The sequence below is a fragment of the Colletes gigas genome, unplaced genomic scaffold (genome assembly GCF_013123115.1).
Source record: "Colletes gigas isolate AHSC1104 unplaced genomic scaffold, ASM1312311v1 Colletes_gigas_Sc00011, whole genome shotgun sequence".
Lineage (NCBI taxonomy): Eukaryota > Metazoa > Arthropoda > Insecta > Hymenoptera > Colletidae > Colletes > Colletes gigas.
In genome coordinates, this window is record NW_025106640.1 from 4326401 (window position 1) to 4338468 (window position 12068).

Consider the following 12068-nt stretch of genomic DNA (forward strand, 5'->3'; position numbering starts at 1 on the left):
TGTCGCGTCGCGAAGCTGTGGTCGAAACTCGGGGGGACACGAGACTCCGGTACGAGTCAGTCGTGCGTGAGAGCGAGTGTGCGTGATACGACACCGCGATCCCTTATTCCGTATCTAACGTTCAACCCCTGTTTATTTTGTATCTCGCTCTTTCGGCCGGGCCGTAATCACCAGTCGGGAGAGAAAAGCCGGCGAAAAATCGGAGTCGGGGTGCATCGGTGTTAGAGAGAGAGAGAGAGAGGGAGAGAGAGAGAGATAGCGGGTCACTGAACGACCGTACGAAGGTAGGAAGAGGGAGTAAGAAAAATAAAAGAGAGACAGAAAGGGATTCTCGTCGCGACGTACACACACGTATATATACACGTGCGAAAGCCAGAGGAGAGACGTGAACACGCGCGTGCGCACCCGCGTATCGCATACACGTACACACACCATAGAGCCTCAGAGGGTGAGAGACAGAGAAAGAGAGTGAGAGAGTGAACGAGTGCGAGAGAGAGAGAGACAGACCGCGACGACACTGTGCAGGAAGAGGCAAGAGAGCCAGTGACACCGGGAGGGTTGGGTGTTCCTCGTGCAAAACCGCCACCGGAATATATGTCGTGAGTGTGCGGCCGAAGATCCGCGGATAGAGGCCGGCGCGATAGTGCGTGCGGGGCTTTAAGAAGGGAAAAAAAAAACGCAAAGACTCCGGGTGAAAAGCAATGCGGGTTCATTGACTGCGTGCCGCGCAATGGCCGCATGTTCGTGGCCGGTGCACAGTGCATGTGTGACAGGAGCTACGAGGAGGACGACGCCGAGGACGACGAGACCGAAGATACCGGCTACAGCCAACATCGAACTCGAGACCTACTGAAGTACTCTTCGGGCATCTGTGCGATCGAGGACGCGCCTCGATCGAAGCTGCGATAAGAACGAGGAACACTGGGATCGCTGGTCGTTTTTAGGTGAGTAAATCTCTCGAATCGAGTACGCCGGTTTCATAGGTTATATTTAGTTTTACATTTTGTCCCGCGGGATCCGTAAACTAACGAGGATCGAACCTCCGACGACGTTCGTGTCGCGCACCGTATCAGAAATTTCTGAAATACCTTCGAGCCGCGATTATTTCGATTCTCGAGAACGCTTGACGTATGTCGCTACACGTACGCGCCTCTTTAAGAATTCTCGTTCGCAAGATCGTACCGATGCATCACGGGCAGCATCAAACCGACCTAATTTTTCACTTCCACGGTATTTAATAATACGTTCCACTTTCGTTCGGCCGTGCACGGTCGTTTTAAATTTTAGTCTTAAACGGAGTAAACGCATTTGGCGGATATCAAGGGCGTAGGGTCATTCACTGCGACCGGTGTTTTCTCGTTCGAAGGTTGTTCGTACGTCAGTGTCTTGTTCTAGGAAAATATTTCGATCGCGATTCGAAGGATATTTAACGCCGTTCGAGGTGTTTTTCTCTTTTAACCGTGGACACTCATTTTCCCAGGTTAGATAATAAGCCTATTTCTTTTTTGGATTCTTGCGACATGCGAGATATAATAACTTCGATATTTTAGTCGATAATGAAAGAACGCTAGTTTTCTCCGCAGTCGATAGGTCGATGTTCTAAATGTATTACCATGGGATTTGCGAGCAAGTTTATCGGTCGAAAATATCTGGAAACCAAGTTCAATATTTGAGCAAATTTGTCGAGCATTCACCGCGGAAGCGTACGATTTTCCATCGAGAGTGTTATCGAAAATATTTCACGCGTGATTCGACGATATTATCGGAGCCAGATATTCTCTCGTTGTAAAAATGAGTTCTTTTACGTTCGAGGACGAAGAAACGAAGGACACGTTCGCCCTCTTGTAATAACCTTATCGCCAATAACGTGGACCTTACCTACCGTAGGTATTATTCCCATCGAATTTTAATAATAACACTTAATTGAGCGCTTGTCCTGGTACAGGCAATCTTTCCTCTTCAAAAATTTGGTCAATTACGAAGCGCAGCAAACATTAAAAAAAAATAGGATAAACATTACAGGTTGTTGGTATTATTGTCTTAAAAGTGGAGCCATTTTGGTACTTTGCTCGTTAAAATTCTAATTCCATATCTAATCAATGAATGGCAGACTTTGCCACGAGTCGACAATACCTTATCTTTGTGCTCCCGCTATTGCTATGGTTCGCTTCTCGAAATTCGGATAAACTACTTAAATAGGGACAGATTGATAGGAAGAAACTAGGATAAAGATTACACAACGTGGCATTAGAGACTATAAGTTTTAGATTTTCTTATTGGTACAACTGGACCTGCAAATTTTTCAAGACAAAACGATCATTAAAAATAAACAGTAAGTTTATTATATTCTACAAAAAATATTGCATTTGAAAAAAAAGATACAAACTATTATATTTGTTTTTGTTTATCAAAATTTGTTCACCGCAAGATAAAGGGATATTTCGATCGTGAACGTTTAGAGAGCAGTATATTAATTATATTATTAGTTGCATTCAAATCGGTGACAACTGAAAGCGACGATGCACGCGAGACGACGTTTAACCGATGCGAGTAGCAATCGCTCCAAAATGTTATGACACGTCTATTCGACGGCGGGCTATTTCAATTAGGTGTGTGTTTGATTTCTGATGGTCGAAAACACCGATTAGGCCGGACGATTGTAGCGTTGAAAGGAACAACTTCGTTTTGGAACAAATCCAACCGGCTGACTTGTGTATTCTAATCAAGTAAATCAGGATAAGTACGTGTTTTTGACCCGCTCACGCGTACGATTGCGAGGTAATTAGTCGGCGAGAAAGCAGAAAAATTAAGTCACACGGCCGTAGTCGCACTGTCAAACGGTCGTTTCAATTGTTTATGTAACGTTTCCTTTGTCCGTACCAAATTAGTTTCTCCCCCCGCATTGTCGTTCGTTGTTTCACTTGCTCGCGCACACGCTCTTTCTAATGCACTTAATTGTACGACGATTAGTTTATTCAACGGAACAAACAATCGTTTTTTCTGACTGGGAACAATGTCAGCGGAAAAACGAATCGAGATAATTACGTACAGCTGAATAGAAACAGACTACATTTTTTAATCGTTTGGGAGAATTAACTAAAATGCTTGGAACAAACGAAAGAACAGAGATCTCGTTCGAAAAGAAAACGCAAGTGACCATGAAACGTTCTTGACGTTTCCACTTATCGATTTTTCTCCGTGAAATCGGAGCGCGGCTCTGTCGATACCGTTTAATGCTCGTTCGATTCAACGTATTTTCCGAGACACATCCATTTATTAGGTTAAAATAGGCCAGCATGCATGTTATATTGGAGCTTTTAAAGCATCGAGTACTTTATGGAGCGGTCGATCGTTCAATTCCGCAGAGCGGTGTAAACTAAAACGGTAACACGTGTTTTCATAGACTGTAAACAGTTTAGAAACCGTAAAAACGTTATTAGAACGCAGAAGAATGTCTCGTTTGAATGGCGCACGTTCAGATGAGGTGTCGAGGTATACCTCGAAGCGTATTTATAAATACCAGATGTAAGCGGTGGTAATCGTCGAGTGGACGGTCATCGAAATTCGAAGTCGTAATCTCGTTTGCGGCTATCGAGCCGCTGGTGTTCATTGATTTTACGGTTTAATGGACGAGATCGTTCAACTCGCGATACGAGACGTACAACTCGCGATGAGATAATTGCGCTAAATTATCGTATATTGTCATTGATAAAATACACATTGCTGCAGATATCCTAGGCTTATTAACAAATTCAAAAGATACCGTGTACACCGTACGCTTTCTATAACGTATCGATCCGTACGTTAAGACTCTAAAATACCTCGGTGTGTCTTGCAACTTTCCTCCCTCCCCCCCTGCGATATGTAAACAAACCGCGCGGAAAATACACGGAAACGCGAAACCTGGATCGATCACGACTATAACATCGCAACAACGACGACGAAACATCGGTCCAAGCTAAATTCGTTTATCCACTTCTCGTCATTACGTGTCGTCGATCGTCGCTCGAGAGAGACACGGAATTAACGGTACTATTTTCGCAACGAGCGTGCCATAACCTTCCACAACGTTCTCGATTTCGATCACAGCGCTACGAGACGCTCGAGCGTCGATACGCAGACACCGTCGTCGCGCGCACCTAGCTCTCCTAGTCGCATTGGTACTAATTTCACGTTCGAAGGTTGACACGCTTGACGAAATCGCCGCCGGAACGGAAATGGAAAACGCTGTTTAACCGGCGATCGGTGTGGCGCTCGTTTCGAGCCCGCGGCCGTGAAATCAAAATCGCCGTTGCCCCCGCGAACGAGCTAATACCAATCAACTAATTAGGGACTATCGTCGAAATCCTGCGTCGAGATGCCCGGCGTCGTATACGCGTCACTCATCCGTGACTAATGCCCAACAGTTGGCGGGTGAAAATTGGCGCGATGTAAATATGGGACGAGTTCTCATGAGCGCGGCGTATATCCGCTCGATTTACTTCGTCAGCTTCAAACGCAACGTACGACCGTTGCACTCGCTGCTCCCTCCCACTACTCTTTAACCACCCAGCCCGCCATTTTCGTCTTCGTTACACGCGCGCGCGCGCCAACCGCGTTAAACGGGCAACAAATACCGCTTGATAAATAACGCCGATCTAACGCGCGATAGTCGAGCGATTATGCGAAGAATTCGGAAGCTGATCGACGCGAGCCTGCAGCTCGGATACGCTGCTTGGACGGAAATAGGTGACCCATATATACAGCGTGTTTCAGAAATACATGTAAATACTTAATGAGTCGGATCTATGCATCGAAGTAAGAAATGTCGTTCGAACGAACGTCCCAAGTACTTTGCTTCTCGAGTTACGTACGATTATAGGATATCTTTGGAAAATATCAGGTGGCCCTCGAATAGTCTCGTTCGATTTTAAATGCCGCAAGGAGTAAACATCGACACAATGTTTGCTTGTTTTAGCGTGTAGTTTCGGCTCTTCAAGCGTTTACATGCATTTCTGTTTCGCGAAATCAAATCGAAGTTTTCGAGACGACTCTTTGTCGTCGCGCTTCGGAAGAATGTTGGCAGCACTTTTTTATTTACGTTCGCGAACGTTTGTTTGGAATATCTTCGGGCACGGTAGAATGCTTCCACGTACAAGCTTTACGCTTCGATTTTTTTTTCGCGCCGCGTGAATTACATTTTTACGGAACAATAACAAACATGCGTTTCTCTCCTCGGAACAAAATGACGCGATGCAAACTGCGCGCGGAGGAAGTTCAAGTAATTACTCCAAATCCATAAAATTTTTAACGTACACAAAACAATTGCAGAGTCAATATTTTCTGCGAGAAAATTTCTTGACGAATGGTGAGTAAAAGTAAATATGTACGTTTCAAGTATAACAAAGTTACTTTGTTTCATCGAAGGAAACATACTTTGTAGGATCGAAGACGTTATTATCGACCCTCGTATATTAGAGCAATATAAATTTTCGTTATTTACATATCGTAGCGTTGAGAATAGCAGTGTGTTTTTTAGGGGGAGCGCTGTTACATCTCGCAGCCGGTATTTTCGCGATGGGAAAACTTCGTTCTGTTTTTACTGGCCTCGTCAGTGGTAACGGATTACCTACCCAGACACGATTACCTTCGGCAGTAGTAATAGACGATCATGAATGAACGCGCGAGCGCGATGCTGCGGCTACTCGCGAGCACGTATCCGAGGCATTCGTTGCAACGTGCGGCATTCTACGCGAATATCAGATACGCCGCGGCGGAATGAACTGCTCGTAATTCTAAACTTACAACCCGTAGGCCGCATTAAAATTGTCTCTCGGTGCGCAGGAGGCGAGAACGTGCTCGAGGATTTGTTCTATCTGCGCTTCGAAATAGAGACACTTGACATTGCCTCTCGCGACGATCCTTCGCGTATTCCTTTTTCTCCGAACTTTGATCCCCGACTTTCATTCACGAACGACGATTAAAAGCTGCAGGTTCGTTCGTCGATCAGCCTCCGTTAACGTATCGTTTAATCCAATATTATCTTCGAACGTCTATTATTTCTGGGTTTGTTTCTTTATCCGATCGTTCGTATCTTCCTATTAGTAGAGACAATGGTGTCTCGTCTCGTAGATAGGGACTCTGATCGAACCTTGACACGTTTTAAAATTGAACTCTTATTTACCGATTGTGAAACGCTTCCCTTCATTATTGAAATTTCAGTTCTTATTTAAAGAGTAGCGGATAAATCAAAATTTTGTACGTAGATAAGATTCCTGTCAAATAGCAGTCTCTCGGCTCGGGAAAGAATGCTGCCATAAATTTTGTAGATAATCGCAACAGTTGCGTAGCACATTCTCCTTTATCAAATTCGAAAAGCAAACTGTGTGTTGGTACGTTTGTTTAGTATATTTCTTTTACTGAAAATTGAAGCCCGCGAGAAAAAAAATCTAACCCACTTAGGTAAAAGTAGGATTAAAGCTAAGAAACTGTAGAAGTTACTAAACTTGTTTCGATAACGCTTAGATAACGCGATTTAAACCGAAGCACTTATGCTATCGGCGATAAAAATGTTTGGAATCGGTGGTCACGTACCGAATTAATAAAATACCGAATGCCCTATTTTCCTCAATATCAAGGAAAACTCGACCGTGTATCGAACAGCGTCAGTCTCGAAGAGACAATCGTTCAAACATTATCGTGTCGACGTTCCCGTTGAAAACTTCGAAAGTTCCATTTCCTCCCCGATCGAAACCTAGCTCGCGAAAATCATGTTGTGCTTTGTTATTTTTCAGACGACCTCAACCGAAGCTCCGAGAGGGAAGGAAAAGTCTCCGCGCTACGTTTCTGACGCGATTACCCCGCGAACTTTGCCGTGCAATTTCACTCGTGGAAACTCTCGATCCGTACCAATCCTCTCTCGCGTCGAATCGTCACCGTGTCCAGATGATCGCGCCAAAGAGAACTTTAGAGACTTAAAATCGTTCCGACGTTTGACCGACCCAGACACGCTCGTGAACGCGACGTTCTTCCGTATAGCTTGTTCGATCTTTCGGTCCCCGGAAGACAGGGATTAACGGGTCCCCGGGATAGCGTCGATCGTCTCGGTGGGACTTGATGCTCGCGAACAAGTACGCGGATCGCGAGTCATCGTCGACGTCGAGTCGCGGCAGTCGCGTGCGAAAATGTTCCGTTGCTGACGCCAGTCAGCAGAGTGAGCGTCGTTGTCGTCGCGGTGCATCATCTTCGTCGTTTCGGGTCGCGTCGGTGGACGTATTTAGGTGGCGGGACAGTGAGAATATTCGCTCCGCGTTTGGCGTCGTGGTTGTCGTCGTCGTGCGTTGTTCAGCCAGTGGTGTTCGGCAGTGAGAGAAAGATAAGAGGGAGAGGCGGGCAGCTATAACCGGCAACCACACGGTGGACATGATTATTTCAAAGGATCTGTTCCTCTTTGGCGACCAAGATTACCTGCGCCTTCCCAGTAACGAGAAGCGCCAGCAACGGGCAATGGGCCGACCGATCATCAATGCTCCCAGGTGAGTGCCTTTCACGAGTTTCATGCATGATCACCTGTCCTCCGTCGCCGGAGAGAACGTTGCACCACGGGCTTTCTAGCTTGGAATATTTAGAGGATACAGGCTCTATTTATTCCACGGGAAAAGCAATCGTCTATTTTATACCAATTATTTTTACCAAACGTTTTCGCTCGTATCTTCGACTCTTTATACGTCTTAGCGATCGTGTTCGAGTCAGGCTCGATCGTTTTAGGAACTCTGTTTAATCCCACCGTCTGAGCCAGAAAGCACATATTGCGTAGAAGTTGAAGAATTCTCGATACCTTTATATTTTTTATGCATTTAAAGCAAGTAGCGTAAAAGACAGTATTTTATATTAGAATTCTCGATACCATAATTAATTATAGCTTGTCAGATATCCGAAACAGGTATTAACGGTTTTTGGAGTTCCTTTTTCGAATATCGGGGAATCAACGACTACGCTAAACGCGCAAGGTTTTGTTGGCAAAACGAGCAAAAAAAGGCAAGGAAACGCGAATTGCAATGCGGGAATTAGTCATTCATCGTTATAAAAGTGGGACAAGTTTACGAGACATAAATATTGTAAATAGAAGTTGTTCTGCGTCGCGGATCTATAACAAGAAGAAAAGACGAATTCGATTAATGATTTCTTCGACTTCTGCGCGAACTTCCTGTCTAACACACGCGCGTACAATGTCATTACGAAGTAGCATAAATCTTCTTCTAACTTGACAATTTGCATCATTAAACGGGAGACATATAGACAGTCAGTTTGACAAATTGCACGCGCGAACGGAGACGCGATTAAACCAAAATTGAGAAACAAGGCAGCGAAATAAATTCCGTCGACGTACAGGTTATTACTCCATTTTGTCGAGTACTATATTCGATCAAACAGACGTTCGATTTCCTTTACGAACGCCGACAAAAATTGCATTCTATCGACTAATTTTGGTACTAATTTAAAAACTTAATTTCCGATGCAGAAACGTGCTTGCTAGCGTTAAAAAGTTGTTCAAAATTCACGTGTAACCCATTTCCATACATATCGGGCGTTGTAATTGCGGATTATTAAAAGAAATTGTTTCGTGCATTAAAGTTTAGCGAAACATCGCGTGATTTTTCTAGATAGCGAACGTCGATCTTGACAAAAATATAATTCGGTATTTAACGGGATAAGAATCACCACGAACGTTCGATTTTTCTACGCGGCCAGGCTACTTGTTGAATTTTTTTTTAAATTATTCGCACGATCTCCATTTTCCCCGACGATAACAGCGTTTGCGTTGCTCGACGGTATTGTTCCTCGATGTTCCCCGTCTTGTTTGTTCGCCACGTACACGGGAACAAAGGGAGGGGAATAAAAACAAAAGAAGAAGACGAGGCGTGACGGTAATTAACGTTGTCCAGGCGCGCGTATGACTGTTAAATCTGTTATCGCGACTGATAGTCGATGATCTCTTTCGAAAGAAGCCCGAGGCGACGACGGTGGACGGGTACCTTATCGTTCGGTGTTGTAAAAAAATATATTACCGTGTAATGCGCGTCGCTAAACGAATCCACGCGAGTTCGCGGTCGTAAAATCCCGCCGACCTTCGTCGTGTCATCGGCGATACTCGATTGTTCGCTATGGTTACTCTATTCGCCTGCATCGTTGCTTCGCGCCTTAAATATTATCAATCGATGGTCGGTCGTTGCACCCTGCGTCTCCGTTTTATCGCCCCCGTTGGACAAAATTTATTTATACCGTTCGCGGTTGTTTATTCCCGACCAGATTCGACGAACGCGTCTCGAGCTGTTTGCGCACGTGTTTGTTTGTGCTCGTCTTCATCGGTGGCCAAACAATGACGAGCTGCTTCGTTAAGCTCCACGCGAAACGCTGTCGTTTCTTGACAAATATATTGCCATGTCGGTGGTTTTTGCGTTAGAACCGCTGACGAGGCATTTTTTTTCTTATTTTTTTATCTTTGCCTGCTAACGATTAGTCACGTTTTTCTAGCTCCAAACGCGAATGGAAATTTTGGAACATTTCACGCGTAATGATCAATTCTGGACTTCTATAATTTTTAGTAACGATCGTCCAATTTATGCAGCGATATTTCTGCAGATCTTTGTATCAATTTAGTGGTTTTCCGTAAGTGGAACGCTGCTGTTTAATGGATTAACGACACGGATGTAAATGTTTGCGGGTTTTCGACAGGGACGAGCTGTAGAATTTGTTGCCGGATATCGTCGTGGTTCGCGGAAATGATAAATCGTATTTTGATGAGAGTGCATTCCGCGTCGAGCTGGCCGCGCGTGTGCGTCTTTCCTCGGATCTTCGTTTCGAAAGCGTTTCGAGGTATCGATTACCTTTCCATGCGTTTCGAAACCCGGTTCGCCTTTACGGAACCGTGCCCTGGCGCAAATCGGCGCCCAGAAACGAGCCAGAAGAATTTTTTCGTACTTTTTCTGCTGGGTTTCCACATCGAATGGAAATAGCTTGTTCCTCTTTACCCCAATCCAACCAGGATGCGAAGATCGACCCTCTTCGAGCATTATAAATTTAATACGTCGTTACTATATGAATTTATTCGGTGATCATATAGTTGCTCAAACTTGGTACGTGACCAAAAGTCGCATTCGGTCACGATTAGGGTTATTCGATTCGTAACAGGTGTTATGTTAAATAAAAATTGAGAAAAAATATTATCGAATGATTTTAAAATTTAAATAAATTGTGAGATTTGTCCCAGACTTACGCGACTGTTTTACGTTATTTTACACTGTATATCATACAAGTGTCTGGATATTATTAGATACCTTTAGGTGCCAGTGCTCCATTTATGAGACAGGTGGCAATTTCGATCGCGCAAACTAGTGCATTTCGATCCCATAAATATTCTTTTCTTTTTCTGAACTCTTCCTGTAACATTTGTCTACTTTGAAAATTCCGAAAAGCTCTAGACCGTACACGTTCGCGCGTCCGAAATGCGAGAGACGAGTGGGATTAAACGGTTGAATTCTTTATCGGTGTCAACGCCACGACGCTTCAGAATTTCTGATATTGGCTGTCTCTTGGCGAACTGTAAATAAAACGAATGTAAGCTCCCGCCGTTATCGTCGCCGCGACCCGCTCCATTCGATATCCGAACTTGCCAAGCACATGGAGCTTGCACCAGTGCTCCAAACAGAAGAATTCACTGGCACTTTGCCAAAAAGTTTACTTTTTCATATCGATATTCGCTAAATTTCCATTTAAAAATCTTTTTTAATTCGACAATATTATGGCCACTCGATTCACAATTTATCTCAGGCGAATTTAAACACTGAGAATGGTATAATACTTATACAGTCTCTTTTATATTTCAATGGTTGTAAAAAAAGGTCGCTAAAATTGCTTTCGTTACGCATCTAATGTAAAAAGACCATAAAGTTTTACCACGAGTGGAAGAAAATTCAATTCTCGGAAGTTTAACGGATGGTTGTAAAATATTTAGTGAACGATACGAAGATCGTAAATAAGAGTATCAAAATAATTTTAATTAGGAACGTCAAAGGCTCGTGAATACGAGATCGTGCTTTGAAAGCTGCTAAGTCTAAATAAATACTCGGATGTGGTTGGTTGTCTCAGATAAAGGCTATAAAATCGCTACTTCCATGTGTCATTAGGCGCTCCATATTTGTAAATTTTCTGTTCCTTATCGCGAGACGCTATTTATCTTACCCCGTGTAGGTATTATTGGTTCTCCGCAATCAGACTTCGCGTTAAATTGAACACACGATGTTCTATTCTCGGTAGCGTTCAGTCATTGCTCCCTTATATTATAGAAACGATTAGTGGATGTTTTTCTTTTCGTAATTAAATTCTGTGATCAGACGTTCCAACAAAAATAGGGTTAATTCTATTAAAGATAAATTTAAATTCTCCAAATACACTGCACTTTCCCTATTCGTTGCATGCTCAACGTTTAAACTTAATTACCTCGAAACCGAAGTATTGTACCAACAAAGTACTCGACACGAGCGCCTAAAAAGTTTCGAGCACGGTTCGTTTATGGGACTTTCTACTCGCCGAACGAAAAAGGCCAAAATAAATAATAATTAGACGGAACGGGGTCCATCCGGGTTTCCCGTGCTCGAAATTACCGTGGCGGAACGTCTCCGGCGACAAAACGACGATCGAAGCCGCAGAAACGTCCGCGAGAGGATTTCTAATAGCGCGGCGGATAGCATCTATTCCATTCCCATTACTCGCGCAACTATCGCGGGTAAGTGGTATAGACGAGCGATACATCTCTAACCTAGAAACGGTCGATCGAAAGAAAAATCGGTGGTTTCTCCTCCGGAGAAAAATCGAGTCTTCCGCTTGGAGATGAAACCGTTCCAGTTTCCCATGCGTGACCCAGTGGAAGGGACTCGTTGAACGCGCGTTCTCCTTATCGTCTCTCTCGGGCGTGGACGCGTCCAGAAGGAAGAAAAGCGGTTTCCTATCCTCCCTGATGCATATAGTTAATAAACACGAGACGTACAATCAGACTCGGACCATCTAAATCCGTTTCCTTTATTTCTAAT

The 12068-nt window shown here is 44.0% G+C and overlaps 1 protein-coding gene across 1 annotated transcript in view; it reads left to right on the plus strand.

Moving 5' to 3' along the window:
- The window catches only part of LOC122398153 (ABC transporter G family member 22), a 163104-nt gene continuing 151036 nt past the window's right edge, over positions 1 to 12068 (plus strand). The window contains exons 1-2 of the mRNA XM_043397815.1: positions 1 to 944; positions 6774 to 7514. Of these exons, the coding sequence (XP_043253750.1) occupies positions 7402 to 7514 (113 nt within the window). The 5' untranslated portion in view covers positions 1 to 944; positions 6774 to 7401. The remainder of the gene's footprint in view (positions 945 to 6773; positions 7515 to 12068) is intronic.